The following is a 25169-nucleotide window of genomic DNA, read 5'->3' on the forward strand; positions in this document are numbered from 1 at the left end:
GTTAGTAGTGGCGGTTACATAAAAGCCTAGGAGAGCTCAGGGCCTATGCAGGCGAAGGGGGACCCAACCTTTTGAACACTGTTTTCGAGACATCGTTTAAACCAAACGGGCTGACTAATCTGCCCAATCCCAAACAGTATCTTTCTTGTCATCCCTAATCTGATGAAGATTTGGCCCTGGCACCCGAACCTCCCCTTCTGTCTTTCTCCTTGCAACCCCCATCTATCCTCCCCTCCACCTCTTTGGACTTTCTGTCTGGGCAGACCAGCTTTGACAGGTAACATGCAGTGGAAGAGAGGTTCATTTGAACCAGCTGGGTTTTAAAACGTGTGTAAAGACGAGTGTGTATTGGAGCCTCTCTTATCCATTCTCCATTCAGCCTGTCAACAGCAAGGTACATGAGATGGGATGGTTGGGAGAAGTTGGGGTTGGTACTGATGTCTGATAGCCAGATCATATTTGTTCAGGTGGAGATGTTTATGCCATGTGGCACTGCACATGCTGTACCAAAGTTAAGTGTTTTCTATTAACACACAAAACCATGCTTGTTAATTTAGTCCAAAACTCTTTGTCCCATCATACATTGTCCCAGGTGCAGAGTTTGGACTGTGGTTTTAATATGCCTAGGTTCATCCGTATCGCTGTTAAATCTGCAATCACTCTTCCTTATCAAAATGCTTTTATTTATTTGACTTTATTTGACTACAAAAGTCAAACATCCTACTATTATTATTCATGTGTAGTGGTTTTATGTGATGTGTGTCGGAAGGAAATGTTTTTTTCCTGACCAAAGTAACCGTGTGATGTTTCCAGTGTTTAATGTGGAAGGCATTAAATCAAGAAACACGCCCAGACACCTGTGTAAATTTACCAGAACAGAACACACCTGGTAATTTACCACCTGATTTTCTCTTTCTTTCTCTCTCTCCCTCTTACTTTCATGTCTCTCGCTATCACTCTCTTTCTCGGTCATATTCATCTCTCCCTTTCTTTCTATCTCTCTGTCTTCTCATATTCCTCTCTCTCTCTCTCTTTCTCTTTCTTTTCTCTCTCTCTCTCATCCCCCTTATCTCTCCCTAGAGGAAGCGTTCTCCACCAAACACCACAGTCTGGGGATGGAGAGGGAGTCGTTAACAGAGCAGCAGAAAGAATGCACTGCCAAAAGGTACGTGTCAACCTGTAATTGAAGCATTTATTTATCCATGCACACACTCGTGCACACACACACAGACACACACACTCGTGCACACACACTCGCACCCGCACTCCATCCCGTTGGTTCACCACGCCATCTGCTAGAAATTACCTAGGCCCCACAGAATGGTGTGTTCTAATATGCTGTCAATTGTTCTAAATGCTGTGGGGAGATTACATTCTGCTTACAAAGAGGGGGTGTTGGCTCGGCGCTGCCTATTTGTGTTTTTAGCCCTAGAGAGAATAAGCAGATTGTGTCAAAGACCAGTCTGATGTGTTTGCCTTGGCCTGCAAGGGTGCACCCTGGATACAGAGTTTGTTTGGCTGGGTACCTGGCAGTGATGGGGCCAAGGCAGAGCAGAAGCAACAGCACTGCTACAGTAAACACACTAGTTATAGCTGGCCGGGCAAAGAAACCCACCAACGCATCATGTAACCAAGGAAATTTATTTTGACACTCATGCATCTGCCTAACGTCCACCCCTGGAAAAAAAGTGTATTTAAAGTTCATTGGGTGAAAAAKAAGTGTTTGTTAGGGAAAGTTGCTGAGTTCATGTAATAACCAGGTTTCTGGAAATGTGTCTGTGTTTGATGGTTTGGGTTTGATGTGGGAATTGAGGGTCTTGCATCTGGGCTTAACCAGAACAGATAAGAGAAAGCCTGCTGGACTGAGATGTGAGGTTTCTATGAAGGAAGGATCAAATGATTAACATGGTAATCATCTGGATCTTCTGAATCTACAAAGCCACCACAGTAAGACCAGGGATTTTCAACTGTGTAATGGTGAGGGCCAAGGCAGGAGGCCGACCACAGGCAGAGCAGAATGGGGTGACGAGGAGCATGGAGGAAAGGCTGTTCATATCCAATGATCATTTTCTCCCAACACCTTTTCATCTGTCTGAATTGATGGTCCATTATCCACAAAACTCTACTCCCCCAATTACTGGTTTAAATTGTTGAATGGGGGACACACACATAGTCACACATGTTCACACACAATGTACACATAGGCCATACTGTATATATTTACACACACACACACACACACACACACACACACACACACACACACACACACACACACACACACACACACACACACACACTTTTGAGTTCTCTGACTTGTCTGAAGTCAGACTCCAGTAGCTGTCAAGAGGTGGACATAAGAAAGCAAACATTATTCCAGACGTTTCCTCTTCTCACCTAGGCAGGTCAGGCTCATGAGTTGTCCCCCCCGCCAAGTCTGCTAATGGAACAGCCCAGGGCTGGTCTAAGGGGCCTGTGGTGATTTTTGGACCTGTCCCAGGGGGGGAAAAGAGTGGCTGGTAATTTGGCAGTTATGATAATTGAGTTGCTATTACAATTACTGTGGAGATGATTCAGAGCTGAGCCATTAGGTCTCCTCATCCAGGTCTGGGCCAAGACAAACACACCCTTGCTGTTCTCTTCAACCTCAGTTTCCAATTAACACACCGTCACCCCTCATTACTAACTGACACCCTAGCTACCCTCCATCCATCCCTCACCCCACCTCCCTATCTCCCTACCTGCACCCTTATTCTCTCCCTCKCWCCCCCTCTCCCTCCCAAGCTTTACTGAGATGTCAGGTCTCGCCTCACATCTTTCCCCATCCACACTCTTGTTGTTTTTCTCTCTCATATTATTCATATAGACTGAGTATACCAAACATTAAGAACACCTTCCTTAGAGTTGCCCCCCCCCCCCCCCCCCCACTCTACTAGGGCGTCAACGTTCCACAGGGATGCTGGCCCATGGTTTGACTCCATGCTTCCCGCAGTTGTCAAGTTGGCTGGATGTCCTTTGAGTGGTGGACTATTTTTGAAACACACGGGAAAACCCAGCAGCGTTGCAGTTCTTGACACACTCAAACCGGTTTACCTGGCACCTACCTGTCTTGCCCATTCAGCCTCTGAGTGGCACACATACTGTACACAACCCATGTCTCAATTGTGTTAAGGCTTAAAAATCCATAATTAACCTGTCTCTTCCCGTTCATCTACACTGATTTGAAGTGGATTTAACAAGTGACAATAAGGGATCATATTGTAGCTTTCACCTGGATTCACCTGGTCATTCTATGTCATGGAAAGAGCATGTGTTCCTAATGTTTGATACACTCAGTGTATATTACTGTATTGTACAGTACCTTCTCCCTCTCTCTCCCCATCCCCCCCTTCCCCTCTTCATCACCTCATCCGTCCCTTATACCCATTTTCTGTCATTTCCCCCTTTCTATCCTCCCGCCTCTCTATATCCCTGTCTATTTGATCCAGTTGCTTCTCTTCTCTGTCCCCAGTCCTCCCACTGTTCTCTTCCTCCTCCTCTGTTACTGTCCTCTTTGTGTTGCTCAGTAAGGCAGTGAGTCTGACTGAGTCATCAACTGACTGTCTCTGTGTCTGTCTTCCCAGAGAGCTGTTCCTCAAGTCCAACGCTCAGCTCACCTTCCGCTGTCGTCAGCTCCTCTCTGAGCTGTCCTACATCTACCCCATCGACGTGGTCACCACGGCAGTGAGTAACCTCCTCCTGAGTAATGCTAGAAATGAGCCTGGTCCCATATACTACACAGTATAGGCTGTAGTCAGCCCTATGACATGACAACGATGGCGAACAAGAGAGAGAACCTTGAGTGAGAAAAGCTTGGGGAGAAATGTTTTCTCAGCCCTTATTAGTCTTTGGAGTGGCCAACCACTTACATTCCCTGTGTTTYGAAATCGGTTAAAGTTTCAATCTGAAATGTTCTGCGACGGAGCTGAACAGCTTAAATACTCAGTGGTCATTAAAATACCATTTCTAAGGAGAGGGCCCTTTTTGCTCCCGAAGCGTTTCCCTTTCCTCTCTCTCTGTTTTCTCTGTTGTTTTCTGAATATGGAATTGTTGGTTCTTGGATTCTCATTCTCATAAAACTTGTTTAATTTCCCTTCAGGCTAATCAATCCGATTATGTCATCTGTGGAGTGAAGCTGCCCAACTCTGAGGATTTCCAAGGTAACGTATCTATTTCAACGGGAAACGGAAGGGTTTAGAGTGACACAGAGAACTCATAAAACAGGGTGCATCTGCTTCCTTTTATTGAAGGTTCAAACTTCTGACCTCTCTTTTGGTTCCACATCACCATCTACATGTAGTAAATGTGAGCCAGTACTCCGTCTGAGGTTTGTGTGATATCAGTGGTTCCATGGATCCGTTTAAGCTGATGCTCTGATCCTCTCCTGTAATTGGGACACTATAGTTGAGTCCCAAATGGCACCCTATTCCCTATGTATTGTGCACTATCATTTTTGGGGGGCACTACAGTATATAGGGAATGGGGATAGAGTGCAAGTTGGGACACAGAACAATATCTGCTCTGAGGTACAATGACAAGTGTTTTAGAAGTAGTGGCTGGTGGAGGAAACTCTGTGCAAGACAGCTGTGTTGTATGGGCTAGATGTAATACCTTGATACAGAGTCAGAGTAGTTACACCGGAAAGGTTTCGCCATACTCCCTGGTAGCAACCTTTTGTTAATGGAGCCAGGCCCAGGACCCACAGAGTGCTCCCCATCATCCAAGAATGTGGAAATTGCTTCCTGTGTATTTGACCTCTGGAGTCTGAATTCTGCTGCCCAGCTACTTTATAAGGACCGGACCCATGGGTGAGAGGGACTGGGAGGTAGTGGAGGGATGAGACTGAAAAAGGGACTCTCTCTCTGAGTTTGTCACACCACTCTGCTGGTCTGTAAGTTCAGCCCACCATTTCTGCGTATTTATGAATACTGAGTAGTATAATCTGCAAAGTACTGTATGTCGTAAGTCTGTCTCATTTACTGCGGGTGTTTAAAGGCAGCAGATTAGGATTTGGCATTGTGTTTGTGCACGTTTACACGGCAGAGGTCTGAATAAGATAATGATTCAAGAGGGGCTTACGTTTGGAAAATGTTATTCATCTAATTCCCTCCATGTCGCACCCGTATGTGTTGTGGAAAATCTGATTTGACTTTCTCAGCCAGGGAAGCATGACTTCAAAGACATGATGGAGGAGGAAGTGGAGTTGAGGGGGTTGAGGCAGGGAGACTAATGAGAGCCAGGTTTCACCAGTGTGCCTTCTTTTAATACCCCTTCATTGCTATCCCCCGACCTACCCCAACGCTGCCTCGATCTCCAGCCCCCCATTTCCTTGGATGCAGCAGCCTCCCCCTCTTCCCCATCCTGATGGCTCGTCGTTTGTATTTGTAGAGGTGAGTGGCTTCCCATCCCCTGTGGAGGTGTGCGGCTGCCTCACCCCGCGGGGGTGGTAGATATCTAGTGAGTAAACCACGCAGCATGTGCTGTGGCAGTGCAGTAGGAGATGGTGAGGCCTACAGGGGGAGTCCTAACCCACTCACAACCTCCCTCCAACCCGTCCTGTCCTCCCTTCCCTCTCAGCCTTGAGGGAGTATGCATGTGGTGTGGTTGTGTAGTAGAACAGAGAGTGAGGGGGACAGAGGCCTATAGGAGGTGAGGAGGAATGGTCTACCTCGTCAGACGTTCCTGTCTAACACCACTTTAACCACTACACCTATACAGCAGCCCAGCCTGAAACTACCCCATCATAGAGGCCTGACCTTTGACACTTCACCCCTGCTCTGATTTCTGTGGGGCCCTCCCTGAGAGCTGGGCCAGCCCAGTATTAAGCCGATCATGTCTGGAACTGTGTTGTTGCTGGGTGACAGACAGGAGAGGGCTGCCTGCAGGGTAGGATGTGGTAGATTAGTGAGCCACTGGGGTCAGGGCTGCACAGCCTAATCCAACCAGCCCTGCCTGGGGAGACTGAGGAGAGAAGGTAGAGGGSTGACGCTGGAGGAGACTGGGGACAGGAGATGGGAGAGGCTGGATAAGGTGAGGGGGGAGAAGAGAGAGGATAGGTTGGATGAGAGACTGGAGGAGAGTAGAGAAGGGAGGGGAGGCTGGTGAAGGTGAGGGTAGAGGGGACTTGCTGCTAAGAAGAAGGGGTCATGGGGTGGAAACAAGCCCCCCAGTGCTTTCTCTCTCTCGGAGGTAACTAAGCCCTCATCTAAGGCTACCTGACTTTGGATTTAAAAGGTTCTCCATTTGCCCCAGTACATGTCAGTTAGACTTATGATTCCTTTATCTGACATTCCTGTTGGATAGAACTAGTTTTATRGAAATTATTGGCATTATAAAAGGTAGTCCACTTCATGGCCTCTGCTGGTATCAGAGGTGCAGACACAAGAATTGTATAATTCAGGGTCTTCKAGTTATACACCAAAGAGCTCCTAGTCAACTATTCACTGAGGCAGCGGTCTGTTATTCCAAAGCGTTAAGACAAAAGCACTATGATTTGGGGATTTGGAAAGTATAAGCACTTTGCCCAGAGCAATGTCCTGTTGCTCGGCAGTTGAGAACTTGAAACAACTTAATGTGCTGTCAAAGAAAGCCGTTCCTTGACTTCAGCGAGGCGGTGGACCTGTTTTCTAGTCAGAAATGTTAATGAAACCGTAACCGTCTAATTTTCCCCTAAAATGCAATTGAGCCCCGCAGGGATAGTTTTACGTGACGCTTTTGCTTTTCACGCACATTTCTGAAATAAATGAAGTATTTTTAAGTAAATTAGGTATTCCACAGCAGTTGAAGTTTTCTTGCGTGTTGCGTCGCCAAAAACCCACTCTCTATCATTTCAAAAACACCTTGCCCATGTAAATGTGCCTGCTTTTCATTGGTGTGATTACTTGGTTACCAAAGTTTTTCCCAGTCTGTGACGTCTTTATTATATTACCACGTACGAATTATATTGCCACGTTACGATTTGATCTTTCATTTCAATGTAATGAACTTATATGAAACACGTATGAAATACATGAGTATTGCAGTCAGACTGTTACTGATCACTTGCTTTCAAGTGGAGCTTCATGAAGCATTAAGGAAATTATGAAACACAGACTGCTTAGCTCGTTGTTGCCGTTTTGACCAACTTTAGTTTCTAGTTTCTAGTCGTAGCATTAAAATGTGTTGGATTAATAACCCATTAAAACACAGCCATTGAAGTGATTAACAGGCATGGCATTTCATTATCAGATCCGTTCAACAATGTTTCTTACTTTATAAAACCTATGAGACCATTTCACAGTAAACCTGTCCAACAGAGACTGACTGACCTCTGTGTTGTGTTTTGTCCTACAGCGAAGGATGATGGGAGCGTTGCGGTTGCCCTGGGTTACACGGCCCACTTGGTGCTGATGATCAGTTGCTTCCTGCAGATCCCTCTCAGGTATCCTGTCATCCACAAAGGCTCCCGCTCCTCCATCAAGGACACCATCACAGACAAGCTCAGTGAGAAGGAGCGAGAGTAAGGACCCTACACTCTGGTTATTTTCTTTCTTTTTCTTTCTTTTGTAGATACACATTTTTTCATTGTTACTGTACAACAGTACAGGTTGAATTTCCTTTGTGATGATTAGCCACCACGTCAGTACTCCAATAGAGTAACTCTGTTMTATAATGATCAACATAATAGACCTTGGGAGACGATATACTGTGATCCTGGTCATAAGAAAGGGCTTACAGGGGCCAAATAATGACAGTAGCTAAGCCTGCTGTAACCAGGTGATGGATGCCAAGGATTCCTAGTAGCCAACGATTTAGTGGTAGAGTAGAGAGAAACTCTAAATTTCAACGACTGCAGAGCTCATGGTGATCCTGGTCATAAGAAGAGCCAAATAAGGTCAACGTGTGTGTTCTCTAGTTTACTGTACTGTAGTTCGTTTGTGCAGAGGATTCCTAGTCACCCATGAAAGTGAGGATCAGAGGGAAGCATGTGACCTATCACACAACAACCCTTCCCTCCAATCCAGATCTGTTTGGACAGGTTAAGCCCACTGTAATGCAGCATATCAAATCGTGTGAGGTTCACTCACAGGTCTTTCTTTACAGTCCTCTTTACCATTCCATAATCACAAACCCCAGACAGTTTTATTTTTCATAATGACCAAGCAAATTGTTGGAAATTCCTCTAAAGCAGCCAGTGTGTTTTACCCACCCTGGCCTGTGTTGTAGACAGTATTAATTTTGTACCCGGGGGCTAACCTAGGCACTGTTCTATCAACACTGTATTTAGACAGATGTACATGAATGGAGAGAGGTATTTAAGATGTAGGGATATGTATGATAATATTGTTGCCATGGACACAAGGAGAGGATAACACTGTTGGGGCCACGCCTCTGAGCTCTACCAGCCTGCTTGTTTAAATCCAATTTAAAGTGTACTGGGCACAACAATTACAGTGTAAGGACACTATATTAAAATTATTATTTGGATCTGTTTGGATCCGGTAACTATGCATCAAGCTTCCAACAAAACTCCTGTTGCCTTGTGATAATTGCATGTTTGGGAATGCACACGCATGCTCCCAGGTATGCGATCGTGTATTACTTTATATTCCAGTACATTCCGTGCACATTCCTGTACATTCCCCCTCAATCAGGAAAAATAAAGAATGGGTATCAAAATTAATAATTGATAGGATTTTCTAAAACCCAAAGACACTTTGAAAATAGGTATAATCAGACACTGTAGTGATGGGTATGATACGGATGTGGGCATATTTGATCCCTTTGGTGTTAGATTGATTAATAATAAATGTAAGTGCCAACTGCTAAGAAGGTAAAAAGTCTGTCTGGATTGCTTCTTGCCACGCTACATACAGTACAGTTGTAACCTGTGATCTCTGGTTCTGCACAGCGTGCTCACATTTAACTGCCTCTAGTCTCTCCACCGTGGCAGGAAGGCTCTCACCTGTTCATATCAGCAAAATACTTTGGTTTCACCCCTCATATTCCATTGAGTGATATTCTTTGCTTGTAGCAGATGGAGATTGCCAGCGTTCCATAGACACACAATATTATACGATGTGTGGTGTTCCCCTTACGAGGCCTCCTGTATAAGGAGCAGCTGTGAGTCCCGTGTTAGTGGTTGTTAATGGCCAGAGTGAGATGGGTAGAGAGTTGCAGTGTGTTTTCTGCTCTGCTGTTCAGGTGGTTGAGGGGGTAGCAGGCAGACTGGCCTTTGAAACGCTAATGCATGCAGCCTCGTTATAGTCAATGAAGGAATAAGAAAGAGAGAAGGGCCAGACCCGAGACCCCTTTATTAACTCATAGTAACTAACAGTTCCCTAGACAGGCAGCAAGCCCCTTGGACCCCAATTAGTACCTCAGTAACCCAGTAAGCCCTGACCAATGCTTCATCTAACTCTGTTGGCTGTTCTGGGCTTAAACTGTATCACCCTGTCAGGGTGAGATGTTCCCATGTGTTTATCTCCTCTCTTTCTCTCATACTTTCTCACACACACACACATATGGATGCTGCCCATCATTGTGTTAGTCAGACACAGGGGAAGTCATGTCAACAAATACATACATTCCTCCACACACGCATATGGCATACATCCAAACCATTGAACGTAAACAGGCAGATGGTGAGAGTGCGTGGCAGTATCAGAGACCACTACAGCTGGCAGCGACCTATCTCTTCTTCTTCTCCTCTGAGTGATGTCATCATGGCAGCTGGAGGGGCTCACTGGGGGTCTCTCCTCCCCCGCTCTCCACCCAGCTCTACTCTCCCACTACGTCTACCTCTGTGGAGGGCCTGACTGCACTGTACGCATTTCCATTCCCAGGGCTTTAAAGCAGGATATTTACACCAGGCCCATCAGAGAAAATAAACCAGAGGAGGGATGGAGGGAGGACCCAGCCCGGCCTCACAGCCCCACCACATCACCCTCGGGTGTCCCTGAGCAGGGCCGAAYGCTCCTTTCACTTTGACCTTTCATCCCCCCTACCTCCTCCTCCCCATGTTTACGAGCCTGCCGGTCCCAGAGGGCCCTACACACGGGGCCAAACGACGTGTGGGAAGATGGAAAGTAACCTGTCTGAGGCTGTGAGTGTACAAAACGAGTGATTAAAGTGTCGGAAAGGGGCAGTGAATGGAGATAAGTGAGGTGGTACCTGAGCGGTACCTTTAAAGCATGGCAGAATTAGCAGGTGGGTTTGCGATCGATCATTGCTGAAGGCACGCGTATAGAAACCMTCTGTTGTGATGATGATGGAGGAGCAGGTATGCAGGCAGCACACCAGCCATGCTCCTGGAGGGTCTGGGAAACGTTACTAGTCCACCACTCACTGTGCATCTCTGGTCCCCAGTTGGCTCTTGTGGTGTGTGACGTTCTCTCTCTGTGTATTACTCTCTATGAGTGGTGTGTTCCAGATGCTAGTGACGTCTCAGCACAGCTTGTTCCCAGCTAGATGGAGCGGAGTGTCCCCACTGTGGAGTTGGGCTGTGACTGATTCCTCTGTGGAGGCCAAACATGTGGTGTGTGGTGGATCTCACATCGCACCCTGCCAGTCTAGTTAAAAATGTGAAAATTTAGCACCACCTACAGTTCATCATATAGTAGAGTAAGACATGTTTTTCCTATCCCTGGATATATATWTWTTTTTTTGTGCTTGTTAATTGGAGTCTAACAACCATTTAGGTTCTCCTGACTGTGCCAGCCATATATAAATGTGTCTGACCTGTAGAATGAGGGCATTGCTGTTATATTCCACTCCACGTCGCGGTGGACCTGCGGTCTCAGATAATGACGACCTTGGCTTTTATGTAGGCGGCCATTTTGCCACAGCAAGAGCAGGCAGACCTGTGTACAGCTGAACTGGAGTGCCCTCTAGAGACCTCTCAGTCAGTGTGGAATGAATGAATGGGGCCGCTTGGGGACTGCAAGGAGTTTTTAGGGAAAGGTGGTGAACGACGATGACTCCACTTTGCCTGTTTGTTGGCACTAGGCCTACCTTGAACGCACCATTATTTGGAATCTCGGAAGCTTTCACCCCCTAAAAACATTCTCAGAATGCAATGTGCTGTAACGACACGTTGCACCCACATTGTGGAGAGCAGCAGCAGGGAGAACCCAGCATCAGCTCCATAGCTCTAGTGTGTCTGATTGCATGGGGGAGAATGGGGAGATGCGATCCAGATGTCCACTGACTGTATGATTGAGACCAGAGCCCGGCCGTTAAAAATCTAAGCGCTGCCTCATACAGCCTTTTTACTAGGACTATTAAGAGGGAATCCATTTTTTTGTCTGAGTTTCGTTATGAAAGTGAAGGCTTAAGAAAGAAAAAAAAACGTCTAAGAAGGGATTGACACATCAATGCGTGGCTCAAGTATAGTGTTGTGCGGCTGGGTGGAACTATGACTGCCAGTGAATGGAGGGAGGGAGGGATTCTAAGAGAGGGCCCCGGCTCGGCAGGACCTGCAGCTCAAAAGAAGAAGGTTATTGTTACGGGGTTTCAGCGCTTTCACGTCCCTTAACATGGACCATGTGGGACCAGGGGAAGGGTGGCTGAACCTCCCTCAGTTTCACATAGCAGCCACAGGACAGGAGAGAGAGGAGGGAGGGGGTAGAATAGTTGCTCAATGACAGGACTAGAGACTAGAGACAGGCAGACTTTCACACAACACACACCCAATCACGCAAATACTTTCTCACACTCTTTTACCCCCTCAAAGATGTAGTACAATATAATGGGAAATACTGTAAAGGGTTAGTGAGTTTTGGAAAGCCCAGGGGAAAGGGAAGGATTGTCTTGTGTGTCAGACTGGTCAGTTGCATAAGTGGTTGACTGGCCCTGCTACTCTGTAAAACCTTCCTGTGATCCAGAGAAGATGGGTTGAGTGGGCCAGTGAGACCAGGCTGCTCCCCATCCTCAGTGGTCCAATGCCCTGATGCCTCAGGCACCCACCCAGCCAGCCTTACTCTACTCTACCATCACTCTGTTAATGCCTCAGCCATTAGGATACATTCCCTTCTATGTTTAGCCCATTTAACAACCAATTGACAAATTTGTCTTTTTCATGTAAAGCTGTTAATAATAAACATCTGCCTTAGTTGAACGCCTTTCAAAGTCATTACTATGATCGTTAACTCAAAGGAGTGGCTTAGTTGGCTCGGTTCATCTGTACATTATATTTTACACTGCTTTTTCATCGATGGGTAACCATTGGCCTGACTTGTGTTGTCTTAATGCCAATAGTGGCCGGGTCTCACTCTACATTTACATTTTAGTCATTTAGCAGACGCTCTTGTCCAGAGCGACTTACAGTTAGTGCATTCATCTTAACAACCACATATCACAGTCGTAGGAAGTACATTTTTCCTCGATAAAGAAGTTAGCAGTAAAGTCAGTGCTCTCTCTCACTCTCTCACTCTCTCACTCTCTCACTCACTCTCACATACATACACATACATACACATACATACACATATTAAGACTCATGGGAGTAGTTAGCTGTATATGGCCTGTTGACTCCCTGCCACAAGATTGGGAACACAAATTAGAAATACCGTTCCATGTGTCCGTTTCACTTCAGGTCAGCATCTGGGAGGAAGTTTAGATTCCCCGTGATAAATAAAGAGGCACTTCTGCAGAGGGAGATCACCTAGCTAGCCCCATAGAGAAACCTGCTTAGATCCTGTCCTCTGGGTCCAGCTCTCTGGTTCTAATTAAAAGAATAGGAGGAAAGGGAGAAAAGGGAGGGAGGGAGAGGGGTGGGAAGAAAGAGGGAGGGAGGGATGGGCAGGAGGGAGGGAGGGAGAGAGGGTGGGGAGAAGAGGGGAGAGGGGTGGGGAGGAAGAGGGAGAGGGGTGGGGGGTGGGAGAAAGAGGGAGAGGGGTGGGAGAAGAGGGAGAGGGTGGGAGAAGAGAGGGGAGGAGGGATGGCAGGAGGGAGGGAGGGAGAGGGGTGGGAGAAAAGAGGGAGAGGGTGGGGAGGAAGAGGGGTGGGGGGGTGGGGAGAAAGAGGGAGAGGGGTGGGGGGGAGAGGGAGGGTGGGGAGAAAGAGGGAGAGGGGTGGGAGAAGAGGGAGGGGTGGGAGAAAGAGGAGAGGGTTGGGGAGGGAGAGGGGTGGTGGAGGAAAGAGGAGAGGGGTGGGAGAAAGAGGGAGAGTTGGGGAGGAGAGGGGTGGGAGAGAGAGAGGGGTGGAGGTTAGGGAGGGGAGGAGAGAGGGTGGGGGATGGTGGGAGAGGGGGAAATGGCAGGGGAGAAGGAGGGACAGGGGGGAAATGGGGAGGGAGGGAGAGAGTCAAATCTTATTTTATTTATCATATGCTTCGTTAACAACAGGTGTAGACTAACAGTGAAATGCTTACTTACGGGACCTTCCCAACAATGCAGAGAGAGAAAACAGAGAAATAATACAAAGTAATAATAAATGCCCAATGAGTAAGATAACTTGGCTACATACACGGGGTACCAGTACTGAGTCGAGGGAGACATTTTTACAGCAGTGCGTTCGCTCCAAGATGGTTCGTTACCCGAGATGTAAGTGGAGCAGTGCGGCAGTCATTAAAATAGCATTCACTGACATATGCTCAATGTAATCATTTCTCAGATATTGGAAATTACAGCTCGCTGTGATTTATATAGTAACCGGTGCCATTAGCCGTGACAGTTGCGAGGCAGCAGGTGTTTTTTAAAAAGCAGGCCTCACATCATTTATGGTCCTGGTGCGTTTGAAATCACACATTAAAGACGTTCTAGGGAACTTCTGGGGATTTTCCCCCCCCGTTTTTTATTTTCTTCGAGCCGGCTGGGCATAGCTAAGTGTAAGTAATGGTTACGAGTGGCTAACTCCCAACTCCACTATGTGAACCAGAACTGTTGATTTGCACATTTGGTGTATTCAGATAGCATACATTTAAATCTATTTATTAGACGTTAGAATGTTGAGTCAAGATGACTCCTCATTGGCCTGAAGGGAGGTCCAAAGAGGCCTGGCTTTTCTAGTGTTAAGGGGAAAGTAGTCAAAAAGTTACTGAAAGTAGTCAGATTATGCTAGTGAGTTTGGGTAATACAAAAGTTACGTTACTGATTACAATTTTGGACAGGTAACATACTTACTAAATGTATGACAGGTAATACAATTAGTAAGTAACCTAMCCAACTGTGATTTTTTTTAAACATTTGATATATTTTTTTAAGGGTAGATCAGTTTTAATATTGCAGAAAGATTGTGGGTTCCATCAATGTAATTGTCTGCATCATTTCCAATCCCAAATATATTTATTTTGTAATTATATACATTACCCGTCAAAAGTTTGGACACACCTACTCATTCAAGGGTTTTTCTACATTGTAAAATAATAGTGAAGACATCAAAACTATTAAATAACAGATATGGACTCATTTAGTAACCAAAAAAGTAAGGATGCACCGATATGACATTGTTGGCCGATACCGATAACCGATATTTAACATTTTAGCTGCCTTTTATGCAGTCTAGTAAAGTTAAATAGTTAACACACACACACGGACGCTGCGGTCTAAGGCAYTGCATCTCAGTGCAAGAGGCATCACTACAGTCCCTGGTTCGAATCCAGTCTGTATCACATCCGGCTGTGATTGGGAGTCCCATAGGGCGGCGCACAATTGGCTCAGCATCGTCCGAGTTTGGCCGTCATTGTAAATAAGAATTTGTTCTTAACTGACTTGCCGAGTTAAATAAAGGTTACACACACACAAACCACACCACACTGACCAAAAAGTTATTTTGTTGGCATTTACATACAGTTGAAGTCAGAAGTTTACATACACCTTAGCCAAATACATTTAAACTCAGTTTTTCACAATTCCTGACATTTAATCCTAGTAAAGATTCCCTTTCTTAGGTCAGTTAGGATCACCACTTTATTTTAAGAATGTGAAATGTCAGAATAATAGTAGAGAGAATTATTTATTTCAGCTTTCATCACATTCCCAGTGGGTCAGAAGTTTACATACACTCAATTAGTATTTGGTAGCATTGCCTTTAAATTGTTTAACTTGGGTCAAACGTTTCAGGTAGCCTTCCACAAGCTTCCCACAATACGTTGGGCGAATTTTGGCCCATTCCTCCTGACAGAGTTTGTGTAACTGAGTCAGGTTTGTAGGCCTCCTTGCTCGCGCATGCTTTTTCAGTTCTGCCCACACATGTTCTATAGGATTGAGGTCAGGGCTTTGTGATGGCCACTCCAATACCTTGACTTTGTTGTCCTAAAGCCATTTTGCCACAACTCTGGAAGTATGTTTGGGGTCATTGTCTATTTGGAAGACCCATTTATGACCAAGCTTTAACTTCCTCACTGATGTCTTGAGATGTTGCTTCAATATATCCAAATAATTTCCCTTCCTCACGATGCCATCTATTTTGTGAAGTGCACCTGACCCTCCTGCAGCAAAGCACCCCCACAACATGATGCTGCCACCCCGTGCTTCACGGTTGGGATGGTGTTCTTCGGCTTGCAAGCCTCCCCCTTTTTCCTCCAAACATGACGATGGTCATTTTGACCAAACAGTTCTATTTTTGTTTCATCAGACCAGAGGACATTTCTCCAAAAAGTACGATCTTTGTCCCCATGTGCAGTTGCAAACCATAGTCTGTTTTTTTTCTGGCGGTTTTGGAGCAGTGGCTTCTTCCTTGCTGTGTGGCCTTTCAGGTTATGTCGATATAGGACTCGTTTTACTGTGGATATAGATAATTTTGTACCTGTTTCCTCCAGCATCTTCACAAGGACAATTGCTGTTGTTCTGGGATTGATTTGCACTTTTCGCACCAAAGTACGTTCATCTCTAGGAGACAGAATTTGTCTCCTTCCTCAGTGGTATGACGTCTCCCTGGTCCCACGGTGTTTATACTTGCGTACATTGTTTGTACAGATGAACGTGGTACCTTCAGGCATTTGGAAATTGCTCCCAAGGATGAACCAGACTTGTAGGAGACTTGCTTTTTTTTTATTTTTATGATGTCAAGCAAAGATGCACTGAGTTTGAAGGTAGGCCTTGAAATACATCCACAGGTACACCTACAATTGACTCAAATTATGTCAATTAGCCTATTAGAAGCTTCTAAAGCCATGACATCATTTTCTGGAATTTTCCAAGCTGTTTAAAGGCACAGTCAACTTAGTGTATGTGAACTTCTGACCCACTGGAATTGTGATACTGTGAATTATAAGTGAAATAATCTGTCTATAAAATAATTGTTGGAAAAATGACTTGTGTCATGCACAAAGTAGATGTCCTAACCGACTTGCCAAAACTATAGTTTGTTAACAAGTAATTTGTGTAGTGGTTGAAAAACAAGTTTTAATGACTCCAACCTAAGTGTATGTAAACCTCCGACCTCAAATGTATGTCCCCATTACCTGTAAAACATMATCAAAACCTATTTATTTCACTTACTTGCTGTGCTGTTTCGTTGTTCATTTGTTCAGTCTCAACCAGGATTTCATCATACATGTCAAGCAGTGAAGTTTCAGCTCTTTCTGTCTGTGGCCTCTCTTCCTTGGTGCACAGTAACAGTCTGTTTCTCTCTTGTCCAGCTGTGTATGTAGCATTTCACATAAACGCTGTTTCTTGTCTGCATCGATGTAGCGGTCCTTGTACCTAGCATTGAGCATGGTGGACGACACAGTAAAGAGGCTCAGAGAGAATTCCACCGAATCGCTTGTTCGCCGCCTCGAGTACTTCAAAGTGTTTACTTTCAAATGGTACCAAGAATATGCATATCCTTGCTTCATGTCCTGAGCTACAGGCAGTTCGATTTGGGTATGTCATTTTAGGTGAAAATTAGGGGGGGGGGAAATGGACAGATCCTTTAAGAAACGGTCAGTCAATCCGGAAAATTAAGAATTTGGCAGGTTTCTTCAAGTGCAGTTGCAAAAACCATCAAACGCTATGATGAAACTGGCTCTCATGAGGACCGTGACAGGAAAGGAAAAGAGTTACCTCTGCTGCAGAGGATGAGTTCATTAGAGTTACAAGCCCAATTGCAGCCCAAATAAATGCTTCAGAGTTTAAGTAACAGACACATCTCAACATCAACTGTTCAGAGGAGACTGCGTCAATCAGGCCTTCATGGTTGAATTGCTGCAAAGAAACCACTGCTAAAGAACACCAATAAGAAGAAGAGACTTGCTTGTGCCAAGAAACAAGAGCAATGGACATTAGACCAGTGGAAATCTGTCCTTTGAGATTTTTAGTTCCATCGCCTGTGTCTTTGTGAGACGCAGAGTAGGTGAACGGATGATCTCTGCATGTGTGGTTCCCACCGTGAAGCATGGAGGAGGTGGTGCTTTGCTGGTGACACTGTCAGATTTTATTTAGAATTCAAGTCACACTCAACCAGCATGGCTACCACAGCATTCTGCAGCGAAACGCCATCCCATCTGGTTTGCGCTTAGTGGGACTCTCATTTGTTTTTCAACAGGACGGTGACCCAACACACCTCCAGGCTGTGTAAGGGCTATTTGACCAAGAGGGAGAGTGATGGAGTGCTGCATTAGATGACCTGGCCTCCACAATCACCCAACCTCAACCCAATTGAGATGGTTAGGGATGAGTTGGACCGCAGAGTGAAGGAAGGGCAGCCAACAAGTGCTCAGCATATGTGGGAACTCCTTCAAGACTGTTGGAAAAGCATTCCAGGTGAAGCTGGTTGAGAGACTGCCAAGCGTGTGCAAAGCTGTCATCAAGGTAAAGGGTGGCTACTTTTAAGAATCTCAAATATAAGATATATTTTGATTTGTTGAACACTTTTTTGGTAACTACATGATTCCATATATGTTATTGGCTTCCTCTGCACTTCAGAGTATTTATTTATTTTCTCCTTTTTACGAGGGTCCCGTCCTGCTATCGTATTTTAGGGTTGTCTGTGAGGTAAAGGCCTGGTGGGCTGATGAAACCGAGGGCTGTGTAAATACTCTAACTCTTTAAAGTGAAGGGGCTTTCTGTTAGAAGCTGCTTTTAAGACGTACCGAGTGTTCCCCACACCGCTCCTTATTAATTACATATCTCTACCCGGCCGTCCGCACGACTCGCAGACAGCTCAGCTTAGACACTACAGGTCCTCCACACAGATTGGCGTATGAGCTAGGGAGGGAATGAGAGTTTTTGATCACATTAAGTAGATGTCCGTGTGGATGACAGTGTTGATCATGGTGCCTGTCAGTGTCGTATTTAGTTTGCCAATTGAGTGTAAAGAGCTGCCAGAGATGGGGTGTGGGAGAGGGTCGGGACATGGTAGTAATAGAAGTACATCTATTTTAATGAAGGTGAGGGGCGGAAGGCTGTGGTGTGTGTGTGTGCATGTATGTCTTTGTGTGTTTGTCTGACGAGAAAGGTATTATAATTGAAACCAGAAAGGAGAGCAACGAGTGTATGTGTGTATGTGTGTATGTGTGTATGTATGTATGTATGTATGTATGTATGTATGTATGTATGTATGTATGTATGTATGTATGTATGTATGTATGTATGTATGTATGTATGTATGTATGTATGTATGTATGTATGTATGTATGTATGTATGTCTGTGTTCTGGCTCTGGTCTGTGGATGGATGGAGGGCTCCTGTGGGCCTGAGAGCTGTTCCAAGGACGATTGTAATCTAGTTCAACCCGCTTGTGCAACAGATCATTTCAGCACAGACGCCAAGAGAAGACCGGCCGGCCAGCCCATTGGTAAAAATGACTGCTTTCCACTCCAACTCCCCCTCTTTTCTCTCTCCTTCCCTCTCTCTGTCAGTCCCTCTCACCTGTCTCTCTCTTCTTTTCTGTCTCTTCTATAACTGCTCTCTCTTCGTGTCTCTCACTCTCACATGTTGCACCCTCACTCTATTCTCTCTTCTCTCACTCCCATCCTCCCTCTCTCTCTATCCCTCTCCTGTCAGCTCTCTATCCCTCTCCTGTCCCCTTTCTCCTCCCCCCCATCACTTTGGGACCCCTGACTTCCTTTTCCCCTCCCTCCTGCTGGTGTGTAATAATATATTTAACTTTACTGGACGTTCCCGGGAGGAATTCCTGGTGTTTGGTGAACCGGAGTCCCTTCAGTGTGATTTCAGACCCACTGGACAGCACTCATTAATCACCTCACCGTGACGGCAAACCATGCGGGTGAGGGCGTGTGCACGTCTATGTATCTTCACATGTTCCTTTGCTTTTCTATATGTGTGCTTATGTGCGCGTGTCAGCCTCTCTCTCTGATTTCCCCTTCACCAGCAAACTAATCATATGTTGTCGGGAGAAAGTGATTGTTGGAATGTCTGCTATGAGACTGTGTGTGTTTGATGTGTTATTTCTCCCTCTGTTAGTTATTTCCTGGTCATGAGATATGACCTCTGGCATGCTGCTTCCTCTGGGGTTTGACTAGGCAGGGTATGTAGGAGTGAAACAAGTGTCTCAGGCTGTGTGGCCTAYAGTGTTTCCCTCAGTCTGTGAAACCAACAGTGTTATTTGTCTACTTTATTTGGTAAAGAGTTTCTATGTAATGCACCTCACAAGAAACTGAATGAATTGTGTGTATGGATTGGGCCGAGGAGGAGAACTGCACTACAGTCTGTACTAAAGCGTTAAAGCGTTATACCTCATGTCCACCAGATGCATCAAACTCTTTGCGTTCCGGCGGGAACGTTGTTAATGGTGCTGTCCGCAACGCTACGTTGGAGATGCCGCACTAGGCTGCTGTGTGTTCTGGGTACAGCATGCGTTTAATATTTTCAACTCGTGCATTGCTTTACCGTGCCGTGGTACAAACAGAAGAACACACGCAGACTACAGCTTGCTAGCTTTTAGCTAGTTGAACAGCGAAGCACATGTGCATCAAGTATGGAAAATGCGGGCTAGACATCCGGCAAAACAAACACATATGCATCTGGTGGACATCAGGCACTATAGATAACAGAGCTGCAGTAGCTAGGCTGTATCAGTTGGGGCTACAGTCATTGCCTCATGCACCTTGCCCTGTAACAGTGATGTACAGTACCAGTGGTGTGACAAGAGGGCCTTCCCGACTCTTGCCCTGGGCCCCTCGCTCCTCGGCTCTGGGCCCCTGGCACCTGGGGGTCAGTTAGCGGGAAGAGGGCATGTCTCTTCTAACACAGGATTACCAGTAGAACCTGTCCTGGCTTCAGGGGCTCAGCCATGTCCACTGACAGGAAGGGGGTAGGGAGGAGGGGAGGGGAGGGGGAGGAGGGCCAGATGTTCACTCGCACCTCCTGACCTGACTGACCGCTGAGCCTGACAGTGGAGGAGTAGTCGTACATGCTTAACTCAAGCAGGGCTCTGTGCCTGTGCCTGTGTGTGCGTGTGTGTGCGTGTGTGTGCGTGTGTGTGCGTGCGTGTGTGCGTGTGTGCGTGTGTGTGTGTGTGTGTGTGTGTGTGAGCAGAGTAAGACCGTGCCCTGGGCTCATCTCTTCAGTACATCCTCTCAGTTGGGGAGCAGACATGAGCACATACTGACAGGGACTATCATAGGATAAGGCTGACTTGAGCCATAATGGGATGAGAGGAGAGCGTCGTTGTCACTAGGGGGTGACAGCAGGCTCGGCCTGGGGCAGTCTCTCCATCTCCACATTAACACTTTCATCCAGGGGTTTTCAGCACTGTGTGTCTGCCTGCCCTGCCCTACTAGCTAGACATCTGACTGGCACCTGAATGCTGAATGGGGTTTTTCCACCGAGCCTCCATCTGTCTGTCTGTCTTTGATCCCTGAAATGTAAAAGGAGGTGTACAGGCTGTTTGATAGGCCTACAGTATGCAGCCTGTACAGTTTGGAGCTTGGCTGATATTTCAGTTCAGTGTTTCCCCTCTCAGCTTCTGCTAAGATGTTTTATCCACCAAACCCCAACAGCTACAGACTACACTACAGTAATTCCTGGACTGTGACAACAGGGAAGCAATTTATTTCACAGCACTCAGTCTTGTTGGTGAATCTCTCAACGTTAAACCAACAAGGAATGAAAAACCAATTTCAAGCAGCACATGGTTTATTCTTGCTATTTTCAATCGGCAATGTAGATATGTTATACAATTGAGGTATGTGTTAAATTGCACTCCTATTTTGTTATTACCCTCATATACAAGTCTTGTTATTACTTTATTTACTGTAGTTAGGGTTGCAAAGCTACCGGTAATTTACCAAAGTTACCGGAATACAGGTAATCTATGGCAATCTATGGTAACTTTGGTAAATTATACTTGAATAACTTTAAAAAATAAAGAAAATGTATTCATATATAGTATAATTTTTTTTATATATGTGCCCATATTGTCCATGACTTTCTATTGGATAGATCATATGGTTCAAGAGAAAATTGCATAATTAATGAAAAAATAATCTTATCAACAATGGCATTATCAACAATGGCATTATTTTCTCTTCCAACGATTGACTTTTTTCAAAACCACCACCAGTTTGGTGCCAAAACATTTACAACAAAGACATATTGACATAGTAAAAAATTWAATAAAAATGTTTTATTGTTACATAGGTGCAGAAATGTGTTTTACAGGGTCAACCATTGAATATTTTCTATATGATAAGGACACACAGACGGCCAGAGATACAAAAAGACACCTGTGATAATCGGAAGTACCCAAAAGGGCCTGTAGATGTCTTGTGATCAATTAAATTAAATCCTTGAAAGTTACAACAATTCTAGTAGTTTACTGGTAAACTTTCAAAGTATCTAGTAATATACCCTCCTTTTGCAACCCTAACTGTGGTATTGTTATTACTGTAGTAGAGTCCCATGTCTCTCTGAAGAGCCCAGGAATTGTTTTGATGTTAGAGAGTAGGGAGGGCCTCTGCGCTCTCAACTCCTCAATCTATCAGGATTAGGTTTCTCTCTGCTGTTACCCACAGACTAATCCATGTGTACCACCTACTCCAGTACTGTACACTCATTATCACTGCTCTTCCTTTTCTTCTCACACAGATTCCCACTTTACCCTCGAGGAGAGCGTTTTCAGTTTGAGTACGGAGTCTACCTGATCAACAAGAACATTGCCCAGGTAAGAMCGTGGACCACTGTCTGACACATGTACACATATAATATATTTAATATATGCCATTTAGCAGACATTTTTATCCAAAGCGACTTAGTTATGCGTGTATACATTTTACATATGTGTGGTCACGGGAATCGAACCCACTACCCTGGTGTTACGTGCCACTACCCTGGTGTTAAGTGCCATGCTCTACCAACTGAGCTACAAAGCACTAGCATGTGTCGGGCCAACTCAGAAGGTCAGATGGTCTGATGGTGTTAGGTCACTGAAAGGTTTCTGTGTGGGGAACAGACATAGTGTTTGCAGTGGTCTGTTGGGTTTTTATACATGTTTTGGATCGATCAAGTCATGTCCATTTGGACTGGAGCCTTGTTACTGTGTTCCACTGATCCTGTCGTTTTGAAAGACCTACAAACTCACAATAAATATGGAGAAACTAGGATGCATGCAAACAGACTGGACTAGAGTGAGGCCCCAGTGTACATACTGACCCTCTGTATGTAATGGCTCAGGATACTGTGAGGGAGAAGGACACACACACACACACACACACACACACACACACACACACACACCACACCACACACACACATATACACACCATAACAGCCCCCTCCCTCCCTTAATCATTGAGCACCAAATATAACAATTTGCATTCCATTGTGAGAATGTGGAATGGGATCTCCAGTGTATTAAGCAGGGCAATTAACTGCAACAGGTGGCTGGGTTCAAATGACTGCACTTTGGGAGGTTTGGACTTTGACGCACTGCCGCTGCCGCAACCTGTTAGCTAGCTGCTATCCAAACTCCTGCCATCCTCTATCCGCCTTGGTCCAACAATGAGAGAGATGGAGGGGGGGGGGGGAACTACACACTGCAAATTTAAAATAAGCTTGGACTGAAAACCCAAGGAGGTCAARGGTGCATGTTATGATAGAGCAGGACCATTATTTGTTCTGTACAGTATGTATGGAGACCCAGAAAATAATGTTACGTGTTTCAAAATGATCGTATTCTGTTCTTTATGCAACTGAACTGAAATTGAGAGCTTTTTCTCCCAGTTTGTTTCATGTATTGTTAGGATTTTAATGATCTATGAGGGGTTCAGATAAGTAACATTTCCATGGGGTTCTTAGAATTATAGTCCAGTGACCTTTTTACTGTGGTGTGAGTTGCTCTAACATCAGATCTGATTTTCATTCCCTCACTTCTGCCTGTCCGCTCTGCCAGGTTTAGAGGTGAAATACTATCCTGGAAGAAGTGTTGAGGATGGTGTCATTTGATTGACTTTACTGTACTGTAGTAACTGTCAGGTAGAAAGGGATATGAGTGTCTGTGTGGGTCGAGAGCCTGATAATTCTCATCTCAGACATGTTCTTTTTATGACGTGGATCAACCTCTTAAATCCCCCATGCGGCCTTTAAATTATTTTGTTTTGTTTTTTGTCATCACCGTATGTCTAATAAATCACTGTGTGTGTTTATTTCATGAAAATAACTTCTTTCCCTGGGCGGCTGGTAGAGCATTGCKCCAGTAACCAAAAAGTTGTCGGCTCAAGTATTCGAACCAGTAAGGTGAAACATTTGTCTCTGGACCCTGGCCGTGACCCCACTCCCCGCGGGTATCTCAGGAGCAGTTGGGATATGCAAGAAACACATTTCCATTACACATTTGTGTGTAACTGGACTAATATAAGCACCCCCAAAGTTATTATGAGCCTCCTTTTGCCATTGAAATTCTCAGTCTGATCACGTGGGTGTGTAGATACAAATTTAGATATATTTACATACACTACATGACCAAAATATGTGGACACCTGCTCATAGATCATGGGCATTAATATGGAGTTGGTCCCCCCCTTTGCTGCTATAACAGCATCCACTCTTCTGGGAAGGCTTTCCAGTAGATGTTGGAACATTGCTACAGGGWCTTGCTTCCATTCAGCCACAAGCAATAGTGAGGTCGGGCACTGATGTTGGGCGATTAGCCCAGGCTCTCCGTCGGCGTTCCAATTCATCCCAAAAGTGTTAGATTGGGTTGAGGTCAGGGCTCTGTGCAGGCCAGTCAAGTTTTTCCACACCGATCTCAGCAAACCATTTCTGTATAGACCTCGATTTGCGCACGGGGGCATTGTCATGCTGAAATAGGAAAGGGCCTTTCCCAAATTGTTGCCACAATGTTGGAAGCACAGAATCGTCTAGAATGTAATTGTATGCTGTAGCATTAAGATTTTCTTTCACTGGAACTAAGGGGCCTAGCCCGAACCATGAAAAACAGCCCCAGACCATTATTCCTCCTCCACCAAACTTTACAGTTGGCACTATGCATTGGGGCATGTAGCGTTCTCCTGGCATCCGCCAAACCCAGATTTGTTTGTCGGATTGTCAGATGGTGAAGCGTGATTCATCACTCCAGAGAAGGCGTTTCCACTGGTCCATAGTACAATGGCGGCGAGATTTACACCACTCCAGGCGACGCATGGCATTGCTCATGGTGATCTTAGGCTTTTGCTCGGTCATGGAAACCCATTTCATGAAGCTCCCAACGAACAGTTATTGTGCTGACGTTGCTTCCAGAGGCCGTTTGGAACTCGGTAGTGAGTGTTGCAAATGAGGACAGGCAATTTTTTATCTGCTTTAGCACTCGGCGGTCCCGTTCTGTGAGCTTGTGTGGCCTACCACTTCACTGCTGAGCCGTTGTTGCTCCTAGACGTTTCCACTTCACAATAACAGCACTTACAGTTGACTGGGGCAGCTCTAGCAGGGCAGAAATTTTACAAACTGACTTGTTGGAAATGTGGCATCCTATGACAGTGCCACGTTGAAAGTAACTGAGCTCTTCAGTAAGACCATTCTAATGCCAGTGTTTGTCTATGGAGATTGCATGGACGTGTGCTCGATTTTATACACCTGTCAGCAATGTGTGGCTGAAATAGCCGAATCCACTAATTTGAAGGGGGGGGGGAGTCAACATACTTTTGTATATAAAGTGTATATTTAAATTTTGGCGGATAAGATTGTCTAGACTCTAGAGCCTAACCCGCTTCAAAGTAGTAGGATACATATGCAAATAAAACATGATTGGTCATTGGTCAGAATAATCAG

At 45.4% G+C, this 25169-nt stretch overlaps 1 protein-coding gene across 3 annotated transcripts in view; it reads left to right on the forward strand.

Annotated features, from left to right (window-relative positions):
• LOC111981214 (UV radiation resistance-associated gene protein) overlaps positions 1-25169 on the forward strand; it is a 148288-nt gene that overhangs the window by 64726 nt on the left and 58393 nt on the right. For all 3 annotated transcript variants that reach the window (XM_024012384.2, XM_024012385.2, XM_070449417.1), the window contains exons 9-13: positions 1081-1165; positions 3624-3723; positions 4139-4199; positions 7372-7537; positions 21993-22068. In XM_024012384.2, coding sequence (XP_023868152.1) covers positions 1081-1165; positions 3624-3723; positions 4139-4199; positions 7372-7537; positions 21993-22068 — 488 coding nt within the window. The remainder of the gene's footprint in view (positions 1-1080; positions 1166-3623; positions 3724-4138; positions 4200-7371; positions 7538-21992; positions 22069-25169) is intronic.

This window comes from Salvelinus sp. IW2-2015, linkage group LG20 (assembly GCF_002910315.2).
Source record: "Salvelinus sp. IW2-2015 linkage group LG20, ASM291031v2, whole genome shotgun sequence".
In the NCBI taxonomy this organism is placed as follows: domain Eukaryota; kingdom Metazoa; phylum Chordata; class Actinopteri; order Salmoniformes; family Salmonidae; genus Salvelinus; species Salvelinus sp. IW2-2015.